The sequence below is a fragment of the Mus pahari genome, chromosome X, assembly GCF_900095145.1.
Source record: "Mus pahari chromosome X, PAHARI_EIJ_v1.1, whole genome shotgun sequence".
NCBI lineage: Eukaryota > Metazoa > Chordata > Mammalia > Rodentia > Muridae > Mus > Mus pahari.
In genome coordinates, this window is record NC_034613.1 from 48,036,443 (window position 1) to 48,051,329 (window position 14,887).

General features: G+C 41.8%; 1 protein-coding gene across 1 annotated transcript; it reads left to right on the forward strand.

Annotated features, from left to right (window-relative positions):
• The first annotated feature begins 789 nt into the window (after positions 1–789).
• Vgll1 (vestigial like family member 1) lies at positions 790–13,803 on the forward strand. The gene is made up of 6 exons (XM_021188237.1): positions 790–1,003; positions 4,775–4,828; positions 10,088–10,406; positions 10,446–10,621; positions 12,443–12,496; positions 13,760–13,803. Exons 1-6 carry the CDS (start codon positions 790–792, stop codon positions 13,801–13,803), a joined length of 861 nt encoding a protein of 286 aa, XP_021043896.1.
• Positions 13,804–14,887: the final 1,084 nt, after the last annotated feature.

Sequence of the window (14,887 nt, forward strand, 5' to 3'; positions counted from 1 at the left end):
TCTGCCTCATCTATGAGATCCTATACATCATGGAATCTTTCTTACATATTTCTTCATGTCAGACTGGAGGGGCAGTATCTAGCCCACCCTTGATTGCTTGGCCAAGCCCTCTAGGAAATCTGCCTGAGGTAGCTCTAGGAGGGACTTACTTTTGTTTGGCCTCAACGTTCTACCACCTCCACTCTCCTGGTTCTCTTATAGTCGAGCTGCTTAGCAATCCCCCTTTTGTAAGAGAAGGCCATTATCAGTGCATGGCTGAGCTTTGAAATGCTGTTTTCTGAACCCTGATTATATTGGGCTTGCTTGTTTGTCAAGAAAGATGGCCTAATTGGCCATCATTGGGAAGAGAGGCCCCTTGGTCTTGCAAACTTTATATGACCCAGCACAAGGGAATGCCTGGGCCAAGCAGTGGGAGTGGGTGGGTAGGGGAGCAGGGGCGGGGGTGGGGGGGTATAGGGAACTTTCAGGATAGCATTTGAAATGTAAATAAAGAAAATAATAATAATAAAAATTAAAAAAAAAAGAATCCCTTGCCTCCTTGTGGTGTCTAGTGAGGCCCTGTAGCAAACTGTTTATCCTTAAGAATGGGGACAAGATAGTCAAAGTACGTTATGCATTGTATGAAAGTGTCCTTCTGAAACTCATTTGTAAGTGACAATTTAAAAAAATAATACTAAGAAGAAAAGAATGCCATTTACCCAGACTGTAACAGCTACTTAGTAAAAATAAGATCAGGGACATTTTTTTTTTCACTTGGTTGACAGCTATCACCTTCGTCACTCAGTGACAATGGAAGAAATGAAGAAGAATGGTGTCTGGATGCCCAGAAGCAGTCAAAAACCGGTAAAGACAGAGTGGAAGGCCGGTTCTGTCATTTTCACCTACTTTGAAGGGGACGTCAACAGTATGGTGGATGAACACTTCTCCAGAGCTCTACGTAACCTCAAGAGGCCCCACGAATCTAGTTCCTCAAGTCACAGTGACAATGTGACCCTCAAAAATGGTGAGCATGTTGGGAAGGAGGAAGCTTTCACTGAAAGTCTAGGTCTTTGAGGTACTCCAGGTTCTTTTGTGTGTGTGTGTGTGTGTGTGTGTGTGTGTGTGTGTGTGTGGTAAAGGCAAGTCACACTGCCTACTAAGAAACCACAGCATTTCTTAGACAAAATAAAGTGGGCAGTTCTTAGTCAAATAAGCCCACCTATGTCAGTGTTTCCATGATTGTCTTAAAGGCTGAGTTTGCTACTCTGCACACAATAAGAGCTCTACCATTGTCCACTTTGAGCTGCTAATCAGTGGTATTATTCTTATGATTGGCCTGAGGGAAAGAATACCAAAGTTTCCTCGATAAGATAAAGGATGCCCCAGCCTCCTGCCAGCCAATAGTGGATGATCTGGCAAGCAAGTTCAAAGCCCGACAGAGGCCAAATGGAGGAGTCTTGCCACATGCATCTCCTACCCCTCACAAGGATGCGGGTATCTGTTGCTCAAGAGAGCTATCACAATGTGTAATTAAAGCACTCAGATTTCATGGGGAAGCCATGGATGTGGAACAGAGGCCGTGGTATGCATGCCTTTCACAGACTTTAGACACTTTTGCCCTCATCGATTCCTTCATCAGCAATAATTGTAATTTATAATTGCATTTGTATAAAAATGAATTTGACCCAGACTGGGTTTACATTTTTTTATCTGTAGAGTATCAGTTTCATAGTCTTTTGGTTTTAAAGTAAAAATGTCTGGACTTGTAAAAGTATTCATGGACTCTAGACCCTGTAGCCTCTGTGTCTGATGGCATTAGGCAGTCTGGGTCTTGACATGTATTGCAGACTGGGGCCTAAATGTTTTCAGGTGTTCATGATTTTTGTGGCCACATGCACATGGCTTGTTTCATATGAGAATGTATGGACCACTAAGTGTGGAGATTTATACAAAGTAGACATTTGAAGCCCTTGCTTGTAGGCAAAGACATCTATTCGCAGACTCCATCATCCTGCCTTTATTCTTCAGGAGTAGATAAGGCATCTGTGTATACCTGATGTGGTGACCTTAGCAGAATTTGCCTTTTTCCTAGAAGTTCATTTTCTGGGTAACTGATGTGATTTTCAGAATCTTGTGGAGTAGAATGATGTGGAAGAACATATGGTAGTGGATACTCAATCTGGTGTTGTTTCCCAACTACTTCCCACAATTCCTGACTCATAGAAGTAAATACTGCTTGGGTGAATGGAACTAATTTGGAGCACAGCATAATAACACACATTGGACATGTTGCAAAGAAAACAGATTTGTGTTGGGGGTGTTGCTTGGTTGGTAGAGTACTTGTCTAGCATGCCTGGAGCCTTGGATTTGAGCTTTAGCACCACATAAACTGGGTGTGGTGTCACATGCTGATAATCTTAGCATGTGGAACGTGGAGGCCCGAAGATCAGGAGTTCAAAGTCATCCTCAGGTCTAAGGAGTTCAAAGCCAGCACTTGAGTACATGAGACCCTATTTCAAAAAGAAGAAAAAACTTATTTTGGTACAGGGTTCTGAGCCAATGGCCTACTTCTGCTAGTGTCTTATTATTGACAGAGTCCCAAGGCAGTGTAATGCCTTGTATCACATAGCAAGGGACCAGGAGAGTATGTATAGTATCTGGCTTCTCTTCTTCTTGTCATAAAGCCACATGCAATACCAATTTTGATGTCATTAGCAAATCCCTAATCATCCTCCAAAGAGCCCTCCTGAATGGCAAGAGACTAACTCCATTTTGATCCTGTTAATACCTCACAAGAGAGATTAAATAAGATCCAATGGAAGTTTCAGAGGAAACACATCACATTGACTCCTTAGATAAGGCCACCACAGAAAGGAGCTACTTCTGGATATGCAGCCTTAGAAGCAGTTAGCCTGGTGACTACTCCCTCTGTCAGTGGGTGCCACTTCATCTGCCTGCACCTGTTTCCTCAATGCTAGAACTGCCAATTATCTAGCTCTAAGATGTTTTTGAGCAGTCAGCGGGATAATGGATAGTGACCATGTGGCACAGTGCCGCGTTTGTAGGGGTGGTGCCACACAAGTCTAGCACGGTGTTCTGAATGGATATTGTGGACATGAAGGCCTGCATTTAAAATACTAGGGTCAGAGAGCATGAAGCACCTTCCCATGAGCTTTTATGGTGTATGAAAGCATTGTGGTGTGGCTATTCTAGTCTTTTCTGGGCCTTGCAGCCCTGGCTTGTTTTTGTCTAAAGAGCTGCTGCCTGCTAGCAGAGCTTGGGCATAGCCTTCTTTCTTGAGGAAACCAGCTTACACAGGCCAAAGAGAGGTGAGGGGGCTTTCTTCTCCACTTAGCTTTGTGGATATTGCACTTTCCTCATGACAATCTCACAGACTCCCTACACGTTGTCTCATTAGGTTTGGGGTTAAGCAAATATTTCATCAGCTGACTGAGCAACTGAAGGAAAGACTGTCTCTCTCAAGGTCTTCCTTATCACAGGAGTCTGGTTTCTACCAAGCTTGGTTGCCTCAAGGGAGGGCTCCATGAAAGAAGTCCAGGCAGTAGATGTTCTCATTGGTGGTATTATAGGACACACCGCCAGCCTCAGACACGGTGGGAATCTATGAAGCGACCTTTCATTACTGACTGCTGTTTAGCATTCTCTTAACCCCTTCAGGCCAACTTCAGGCAGCCCAGCCTCAGCTCAGCCAAGCCGAGGAGAACAGGCCTTCATTCACAGGAGCCCAGATGAGATTTGCCCACATTCTAAAGGCACTCTGTCAAGCCAATGATGCAAGGACCAAACACAGAGACAGACCTATATGGAAATGCCACCAAATATCCTGGCTTCTTTCCCCAAGTCAGAGTTATTATTATTTTTTAATTATATGTGTATTATATACAATGACTATACTTTGGCAAAGAAAATAGCTGAAGAGACCTTCAAGTTATCTCCCCTTTTAGAGGACACTGGGGACTTGGGAGTCAGTATCTGGTGAAGTTTCAATAGCTGTGATGTCTTGCAGCAGGGTATGGTCCTGGTGCTTCTGGGGCTTAACCCTTGTTTTTCCTGTTCTCGTCCTCTTAGCACAAGTCCCACGTGCACTACTGTATACCTGGTAAACATGCCCAAGGGCTGCTAGGAGAAGATTAGGTGTGCTGACCTGACCCTGCATGGATTCCCCACAGACATTTTCAAAGGCTTCCTATCTGCTACTGTTGGTGGGATGGGAAAGAAACAGCATGCTTTTCATCTTGTGGAGAATATCTATGTGAAATACAGTCCTGCCACCAGCTTGTGGTCCCTTGAGTACTGCCAAGGTGGTGTCTTCCTTTCCAGTAAGAAGAAAGGGTCTTGTGCCTATATGTGTCCCTAGCCTCTGTAAGGTACCAGATACCACGCCAAAATAATTGCTTTCCTATATTCCTCAAAATAGACCACCATTTAGATAGGCTTCAAAGATAAGCAGGTTGAGTGTTGTGCACACACCTAAAATCCCAGCACTTAGGAGACTGGGGTGCATAGTCTACACAACCTGTCAATCTTACCACAAATGTAAGAGTCCCTCTACAGTGCTATCAGCCATTCAACTGAAGATACCAACACACGTTTTGCACTCCTCTTTCAGTTAGGAAAATGAACAGGAGCATCTAACAAACAGAGACTTTGAAGGAGAAGATAGATCTGAGCAGGACTCCTCGCTGTCCCAGAACAGAAGTGTCTGTCTAAACTAGTCCTCCTAATTGTATGATTTTTCAGTAGTTAATTAAAATAACATGCATTTTTGTTTTAGGGGTGAATAAAATATGGATGGACACCAGCCACACGGATAGAGAGCGCAAAGTCGGTATGTACAGACTGTGGTGGCCAAAAGTAGTTGGACTTTCTTGCTGTAGGGTGTACATTCACGAGCATGTTTATGTGCATCTAAGTATCTGTGGTGTGTGTGTGTATGTGTGTTTCAAAGGAAGTGCCTTGCTGTATGGGGTGATAATGAGCAAGTACTAAAGACATGGAAAAGAAAGAAGAAGGAAGGAGGGGAAGGAAAGGAGGAGGAGGAGGAGGAGGAGGAAAAGGAAATCAGAGAAAAGGCAATTAGCCAATTATATATTCCTCTTCACAGCTGTGACTCATATTTTGGATATGTAAAGCCAAGTCACTTTTAAAATGTTTTCGGATTTAGAAGATTACTTAGCTGGATACAGTGAGGTTTGCTTGTAGTTCCAGCAACAAAAGAAGCTGAGGCAGGAGGATTGTTTGAGAGTAGTTCAGGGCCAATCTGGGAAGAATAGTGAGACTGTTTAAAAAAACAAACAAACTGGTTTTCTTTACCTTGAAAATAGTATGTTCATTTTGAAAATTTAGAAAATACAAGTGCATATGCTTCAATTTTTACATAGAACCACTTTGCAGTAATAGTTTATAATATATATTTTATTTGACAATAAGCAGAATGATGCAACTTTGTGTCATTGTTACATATTCTTTGACATTATTTTATAAAGAACATCACTTTTTAGATAGATAACATTTATTAATTTTATAACATCTAGATTATTGCTAACCTTTCCATATAGTATTCACATCACTTTATAAAAGCATCCTTAAGAGAGGCCCTTGGTCTTGCAAAGATTATATGTCCCAGTATAAGGGAATGCCAGGGCCAGGAAGCAGGAGTGGGTGGGTTGGTGAGCAGGGTGGGGAGAGGGTATAGGGTTATTTTCAGACAGGAAACTAGGAAAGGGGATAGCATTTCAAATGTAAATGAAGAAAATATCTAACAAAAATATAAACGCATCCTTGCAGCTAAATTTTTGCTTGTATCTTTGATTTTGTCTTTAAACTGTTGGTGATGAAATAACCAAGGCTGTAGTTTGACTACACACTGAATGTGTCCCCAATAAAGTTTCCTGCTAACCCTAAGACAGTTCAGTGAGGAGGTGTATGTGTGTGTATGTGTGTGTGTGTGTATGTGTGTATGTTGTGTGGGTTTGTATATGCATGAATACATTTATGAGTGTATGTACATGTTTGCAATTATATATATATATATATATATATATATATATATGTGTGTGTGTGTGTGTGTGTGTGTGTGTGTATTCATATGTTCTAATAATTGTAACAGAATATGTATGTCTATTCATTGGAATATATAGCTAGGACCTGCTATATGCCAAGCATGGTGAGAATTCACAGTGATATCATGGTGGAGAGGAGAAATAAGCTAGCCCCATGCATACTGGGTAGTAGGAAGGGACATTAGGGAGTGAATAAATGAATGAATTATGTAACTACATCTGTGAAGGAAATATGCAGGTTACAGCCATAGAGAGGAACAAGATAAACTCTAGACTGAAGATTGATATTTCTGAGAGGATGATATTAGAGTTTGTGTGTCTAGAAAGTAATCCAGATTAGGAGGTCTGGGCTTACATCCCAAGTAGTGAGGCAGGATCATTCCCTGATGGGAGTGGAAACTTTATAGTATAAGAAAGGCCTTCTAGTGGGTTCTAGGGATTGCAAAAGTGTGCGTGGGTGGGAATACTGGTGTCTCTGGATGTTCTTAGAAGGAGGGAACAGTGGCTACCACTTAAATAGTGAGAAGTGAAGAACAGCATTTCTGACTTCCTGGACACTCCTGATCTTAGGACTAATGCTGCAAAAATTCTAGAGGAAGAGTCTAGATGCTTACAGTTGGAGTGGAAGCCACCTATGTTCTCACTGAAATAGAAATCCCTGAATCCAATTGTTCAAATGCTCTCCAGTCATTCATGTCATTTTGGATTTGAGAAAGCATCTCTTAGGCCCACTTGCACATGCATCAATAGGGAATTAACACGGTAAGATTGTTGCTGCAACAGCAACCTTGAGACTGTCTAAGGCATGGTTTAAGGTTCCACCCTATGCCCAAAGATAGACATTGCTGCAGGTGTAGTTACCCAAGAAGCCTGAGAAAAAGTAGCCCACACAATGCACGGTTTTCCACTCTGTGGGCCACAGCATCCAAGCCTGGTCTAGAAAGTGGACTCGTAGGCCGTACACAACCACTGGGATGGTAAGATTTCAGGGTTGAATTCTCATGTGCACTCCCTCACTCTTGCATCCAAACTGTACCATGGCACACCAAGTGACTTCATGGGACATTGGACAATGGTATACTACATAACTCCCCTTACCTGGAGCAAAAGCAGTTAATATTCTGAACCCTCTGTGGCTGTGGTTTCCACCTCTCAGATGTCCAGTGTGTGCCTGAGGCATATATGTATGAGATCTGCAAAGCCAGTCCAGACAAAAGCTGCCCAGTTGTCAGAGACTAAGCTATGTTTATAATTTGTGCTTAGGACATGCAGTACTCCCATTAAATATGAAGCATGGACACTGATTACATAAAATCAGCTTAATCATTCTGTTCCAGGGCACACAGTGCCCTGAGCTGCTAGTAGCTAGAAATATCAACTTTCGAAAGTAACATTTAGCCCTAGGAATAAATCCCACTATGTTTCCCTGTCTTCAATTTCATTAAAAGAGCTTACTATGACCATTGCTCATTATGAGGGATGTGAGATGCTGAGCAGAATGCCTGTGCCACGTGTGATCTGGCTTCTTTTATGTTGAGTATCTGCATTACAGGCAACACTAACATGGTTAGGGACACTCTAGCAACACTGCATCAGCCTCTAAGATGGTTTTTCATTTTATACAACATCCTGTCAAACTGGGAATTCAGGAGAACTGAATGACATGTCTGTGGAGGGAAAGGGAATGAGTATCTCAGGCAGCCTCTCATGCTAACCAATCCTTCTTTGTCATCACAGTCATGGTCCTCTTCCATGCCCACTTCTCCATTATCTTAGAAAGGGAAGAGGCTCCAGGCTTTAAGCAGCATCTTTCTCTCCCACCTGGCAGAAATTTTTCCCTGCAGTCTCTTCCTTGGGTGGATGCTGAGTTGGGGAAAATATCAATTCACGTTCTGAGCTATGGTAGACATTTGAGATATAAGTCATCTGATATCCCAGATGCAATTAGAATTGGGACTCAAGGAGATTCTGTCTCCATTAGTCAGTCCACATGAACTTCATAAGCAGAAATGGTACCACCTGTTGGCCCACACCATTCTGCTATTGTAGAATGAGGACCAAGCAACTACTTTCCTACTGAGCATTCATTGCTCCTGCTCAGTTTCCTACCAGCCCAATATAGTTAGCTACTACAGTCCAGTCTCTTAGGATTTTCATGTCTAGGGTTGAGTTTCAGTTCCTAGAGTTATGGGGAAGATCAATACAGGTAAGCATTAGTTTTTTTTTCTTAATTAGATATTTTCTTTATTTACATTTCAAATGTTATCCCATTTCCTAGTTTCCCCTCTGAAAAAATCCCCTATCCTCTCCCCCTCCCCCTGTTTCCCAACCCACCCACTCCCATTCCTGGCCCTGGCTCTTCCCCTATACTGGGACATAGAACCTTCACAGGACCAAGGGCCTCTCCTCCCATTGATGACTGCCTAGGCCATCCTCTGCTACATATGTGACTGGAGCCATGAGTTCCATCATGTGTTTTCTTTGATTGGTAGTATAGTTCCAAGGAGCTCTGGGCATTCTGGTTAGTTCATATTGTTGTTCCTCCTATGGGGCTGCAAACCCCTTCAGCTCCTTGGGTACTTTCTCTAGCTCCTTCATTGGGGACCCTGTGCTTTGTCCAATGGATGGCTGTGAGCATCCACTTCTGTATTTGCCAGGAACTGGCAGAGCCTCTCAGGAGACAGCTATATCAGGGTCCTGTCAGCAAGCTCTTGGCATCTGCAATAGTGTCTGGTTTTGGTGGTTGTTTATGGGATGGATCCCCAGGTGGGGCAGTCTCTGGATGGTCATTCATTTAGTCTCTGCTCCGATCTTTGTTTCTGTAAGCATTAGTTTCTTTATACCATTCTGTAGAGTCCTCCTATTTGTTGTATTCAAAATATCAGCTGTTAAATAGAGGTACACATTAGCAGCAACTGAACAAAACCAAACACTTAATTACTTAAGGGGCCATTGTTTCCTGTGGCAGCAAAGACGAATGTGCAGAGCTGTTTACTGAGATGTCAGTAACATAATTAAAGTGTAAACACTTGAGCTGCCCACAAGTGGAATATTTGTTACTGCATTACTGCTGTGTAAGAGAACAGTATATAGTCATTTAAAAGCTACTATTTTGTATTAGTTGTGTGCTGGTTTCCTCTCAGATAACTTGATACTATTAAAGACTTCTTTAGTAAAAATAACTAAAATCCAACTTATTCCTGAAGCAAAAGGGAATGATCCTGACCAAAATAAAATGATGTACATTCTTTATCTCACCCAGAAATGGGATGGCCTTCCATTTTGTCTTATTCTAAATCATGTCATAACTTTCTGTAGCCATTCTGGATTCAGTCAAAATAACGAATGCTTATATTTTTACTTTATTTTTTTCTTGATTTAAGCTTGTGCATAAAGCTTTTGAAAGGAAGTGATGACATTCAAATTAGTAACTTGGAAAAATGCTTGTGTTTGGCTCTATTCATTGCTGTGGCAGGATGTTTGTTTATTTTGTTTCTTGAGACAGTGCTTACACTGTAGCCCAGAATTCTCTTAGACTCACTATGTAGCTCAGGCTTGCCTTGAACTTAAGCCAACCCTCCTGCCTCAGTTTCCCTAGCATGAAAGTTAGGCATGTGCCACTATGCTCAACAATATTCATTATATTTTAATTAAGCAAAATCAGTCTGAAGAATTATATAAACAAATATAGAGGAGAAGTAGCTATTTACGGACACTGTGGTTAGTGTGGGTTTAAAAAAACATTTTCTGTTTACTTCAAGTCAAAAAAATATACCATGGGGCTGGTGGGATTGCAAGTCTGATGACTTCAGGAAGAACTGACTCCTGAAAGCAAGGTTTCTGACTTTGCTATGGCCATTCTCCTGCACTTATACACACACTTCTTTCTCATACCCAAATAATAAAAATAAATTATGTATATTCATGTATATATAATTTATATTATACATTAATCAGAAATAATCAATTACTTCTATATTTGACATTTGAAGAAATCCTTAACGTAATGTTTAAATCTTTTCCAGATAACAGCATGCCCCCGAATCAAAGGCATCTCTCTTCTTGGGCAAAGCCACAGCTACCAGCATCTCCTGAAAATGAAGCCAGAAGCAGCAGCTTGGATGAATATGGTCCTAAGGCTATGGATCAGCACTCAGTGTCCATGCCCAAGATCCCCTCTGCACTTCCTCTGGAGCCGTGGCACTTCTCCTCCCTAGTGAGGCCAGGCTTCCTAGCGCCTGCCTACTTCCCTGTCTTTCCTGACAGGCATCTGACTCCAGAGTTCTACCATGTCTTTCCTGACAGGCGTCTGACTCCAGAGTTCTACCATGTCTTTCCTGACAGGCGTCTGACTCCAGAGTTCTACCCTGTCTTTCCTGACAGGCGTCTGACTCCAGAGGTCTACCCTGATGTAAGATATGGGTCTCTTCAACATTTAGTCCAGCAAGATAGATACCAAAGCCATCGTCTGGAACCTGCTGCCAGGGAGAACCGCAGCCCTGCCAAGATAGCTGGAAGCACTGGATCGGTCATGAACCCGCCTCCCAACTCAGTCCACTGTAAGGAAATGCTTATAGATACTTGCAAGGTTATTGTGGTTGACAGTGACTTGGCATGACATTAGGGGCTAAGACTAATTGCTGCCACTCTAGACATAGATAAGGCTGCTGCCAAGGGGCATTATTTTATTTAAAACTTACATATATTTTCATTAGGCCACACTCACATACACAGTTTAATGGCTAAAGTAGTACATGGAGAGAGCTAGACAGGCAGAGTTAGCCTGAAGTAATCTCCCCAGTCTGTTGACTTGGCTTTGTCCTAGAAAAAATGATGGGTTCATGCCTAAAGTCATAGAGTCTCATTTGCCTCCATTCCACTAAATAATCTATTTGCAAAACAGAGCTCTGTGACGTACCTACAGACTCAAACCCTGTTCTCCAAACAGGTTGACAACTTGCAATGATGCCAGAATCCTGGGCAAAACCAAGGGCAATCTATACCAACCATCTGCTCCACACATTAAAATTCAAGATAACCAGAGAGGCAGCCCCATCGCTGACTGCACATGCAACAGTGTCTGGCTGCCTGTGACACTCTCCTGGACACTGGGCTCGCCCTGCTTGCTTTCCTTTGGGTTTCTGTACTTTGATCACTTCCTCTCCCCCTGCACAAAAAAAATCTCTCTAGGCTTGTGCACAGTTTCTTTGTTCATCCACCCAATATTTTTCCACTCAATAGTTGCTAGATTCAAAATACTCTTCATAGAACAGGAGTCCCTTCTTTGTTGTTGTTGTTGTTGTTTATTTGTTTCTTTTAAAGAAGAGGTGGAAGAGAATTGAATGCATTATACTTTCACTAAAATAGCAATGTACTCTTGCACTATGTGATAAGAAGTTTCTTTCTTGTGAAGTGATATATATATATATATATTACAAACAAGTCTGCATACTCTAGCATTCTATACCCTGGGTGAATTTTATTCTTTCACAATCTTATAATCAGGCATGTGGTCTCATGCCTGAAGGAAATCACTGGTTGTTCTGTTTGCTGTGATTAAGCATACAGCTTACAAAGAACCAATTCAACAGAGCCCACAAAGTCTGACACTATGTCCCATGTTGAAAACAAATTTCCCATTAAAATAGGACTTTACTGTTTCCATAGTTTGATTAGCAATATAGAGAGAGAAGAAATCATGCAAATGGCATACTTAGGAAACTGCTAAAAATTTGTACTCCTATCTTTTTAAAAAATCAGGATTTGGGAGGAAAATAAGACCAACTGTGTGTGTATGTGTATGTATGTATGTATGTATATCTATATATACATATAGATATACATACATACACATATGTATGCATATACAAAGCAGAATCCTGCTTCAACAGTTGCTTAGAAAACAGATGGCTCAAATTAGCATTTTCCAAACATAACAGCTCTATACAGTTCCAATTCAATTCAGTAAGCCTTTAGTGAACATCTACTATAAGCACACCAGGGACGAAGGGTACTGCAGATATTATGTATTCCCAAGACTGTGACATGCATTCATATACAAATGTTTATTATCAAGGTCTCATCTGGAGAACTCTTCACATTCCCCTCCCAATGCTGATGCCCCTTGCAGTCAGTGGTGTCTGATCGTCCAGAATTCACTGAGCAAGCTAGAGACCCTTTATTAGCTCTTCCTGGGAGATGAGAGAAGTTTCTAAAGGTTGTTTGATGTCCAGACTTCTGTTTCTCAGAATAAGATAAGAGAAATCACATTTTATGTCCATAAAGTAAGGGCCAGGCACTCTGGGATCCCTGGGGTGCTATAGGCTTCTAGCCTAGCCTGAGGCCTTATTCCCATTCATGTTTTTTGTCTTCTTTTCTAGACAAGAAGAGACTCTATGCTCGTGAAGCTGCCAGTGCCAGTCTTGATGATGAAAGTAGGTATAAGGTTCAGACCTTCACAGTGTAGCTCTGTGCCTTGCAAACAAATGTGAAGAGCGTCCACTGTAGCAGGCAGCATCTCCAGCCTTGTTTATAGTCTTAGCTTTTCATGGGTAGCATTGGTTTGCTCTCAGTTTCAAAGAGTCTACATTTGCACTGAATATTTTGCAAAAATGTCTAGAACATTCTCTCGTTTTGCCAGAGAAGCAACTCTACTGACTTCTTTCGTCTGAGCCCAACTCAGTCAAGGTGACTTGGTAAGATGAATGAATCCATGAGGATTAGCTGTTCCAGATGTTCAGCTTTCCGCCACCCACTGGGGGATTGATTCTGCAGTCAGGGAAAATATGTCTGAGGCCCAAGGGCAGGACCCTGGGCTCTACGCTGAATTTGAAATTAGGAACTTCAAAATGAGGACAAGCTGGGTAGAAATGAAAGCGCTTCACAACCTAAGCTCAAGGTTCCAATTTCAGCTCTGATATTTACTAGTCTCAGAAACTCACTTACAGTTTTTGAACATCCCAGTTCCTTAGTTGCTTCATTTTTAAGACAATCATAAAACAGTGACCACATGTAGGGGTTCTGTAGGAATTTAGTGCAATAATGTGTGTAAATGCTTAGAATAATACTTAGCTATAGTTGGCCATTGAAACAATACAAAGTGGCTCTGGAGTACAGCTCAGTGGTAGGAGTGTGTGTGTGTGTGTGTGTGTGTGTGTGTGTGTGTGTGTGTTCATGGTATTGTAAGTTACATTGACCACAGGGTATAATTTCAATAAGTTTGAAGATTAAACACAGGTCAAAATTAAGTCAAGTTTAAAATTCAATAAAAAGCATAAATAATTGATAGAATCATGTCTCTTATGTTAAAGAATTTTCTTTTGCACGTGTTATAAGGTGGTTTATGGAATGCCTAATTTAGATTTAAGGATGCAGTTCAAATCAAGGCTATGGAAAACCTGGCTCTAAGTAAGCATAGTGGGGTTTTGTTTCTTGTTTGTTTTCTGAGGTTCCACACATTGCATTTAATCAGGCAAAAGAGCTGTGAAGAAAGTATGATAAGAAATACAACAGACATTACTTGCCAGTGATATGATCCTATGCTAGAACCTTAGGAAGTACTTCTTATTAATACATCCATTCAATATGAGTGAGGTAGAGCTCAGACAGGCTAAGGTACTGGTGAGCCAGGACTCCAACTTGGTCTCACTCAATTTGAAAAGCAGCTTCCTCACCATTACGCTTACCCTGTTTTTCAGGAAGCCCATCTCCAAAGAGAAGAAGAGATGCCTACTATTATTAGCCTCAGTTGGACGAAGAGAATTCGTGTGTTTGTGTGCATGCTCAGCCTGATCCTGCTTTTCTCCCGTGGATCCAGAATTCCTAGAGGCATCACTGTCTCTTTCCGTCCCTGCTGCTAAGAAATACCAAATCAGGCGAATTTGCTGCTCTCTTTTAAATTGCACTGTGCTTTTTCTTTGCAACCGTGACTGATGGCAGGGTTTTTAAAACATAAACAATTTCCAGCTTATAAAATGTAGAAAAGAGCTATTGTGGGGTGGAATGCACAGAAACCTGTCTGCTGTTCATTGTTCTGCTTCATTGTGTCTACTGTCCTGTTCCTTAGATGCTATGGGCCCCCAGCATTGTCCTTTGAACCAAGATGGAGCCCATGGGATTTTATGAGGCTGCTCTGCTTCTCTGACTGAATTGTGGAATCAAGATCAGCCCAAAGTGTTATAGCTTAAATCAGCCTGCTGTCAACTTCACTCCTTCCTTAGAGAAAGGCCAAAGAAAAATGGTGTGTAAAAGGTTGCTGGTTGAGTCCTTCCATCTCCCATGACTAGACTCTAGAGAGGAGCTGGAAAGTCTCTATAGGGATATGTCCAGTGAAACATTTCACTTAGAAAATTCAGTTCTAGAGAACTGATTCAAAGGATTATTGTTGAGAAATCTGAGATGGAACTTGAACAAGTGCCTTGTTCCAGCACGGAGCAGAACTTACTCTAGAAGATTCAGGGCATTTCTTGGTTGCACTTTCATGAGTTTCTGTCACCCCTTGCTCTGATGAGGAGGAGCCTAACTAGCACCCACAATTATGCATGTCCATCTTATAGTTCAGAGCTAGCAGTAACTGTGTGGTGGGCACTTTCTTTTTTAGCACTAAACAGTTGGGCTCATCCATGTAGATACCCACAATAGTTATTGCTAAGTTGGAGGAACAAGGTGCAGTTGGCTTCATCTCTCTAGTCTTGTAGACAGCATCATTTCTGTATGGTCTGGGCACTTGCCACACGACAAACATGGAATCCCCTGGCATTAGTGTTCCCCATTTATGTCATACCTGCTTTTACCTAGCAGCCTGGAGGGAGAAGAATAATAAAGCT

What these genes read in the sequence shown, in the direction of transcription:
- Vgll1 (XM_021188237.1), top strand. Translation starts at nt 790, where the DNA reads ATGGAAGAAATGAAGAAGAATGGTGTCTGGATGCCCAGAAGCAGTCAA. An exon ending in GGATAGAGAGCGCAAAGTCG is followed by an intron (nt 4,829 to 10,087) that starts GTATGTACAGAC and finishes AATCTTTTCCAG; the next exon opens with ATAACAGCATGCCCCCGAAT. An exon ending in GCCTCCCAACTCAGTCCACT is followed by an intron (nt 10,622 to 12,442) that starts GTAAGGAAATGC and finishes CTTCTTTTCTAG; the next exon opens with ACAAGAAGAGACTCTATGCT.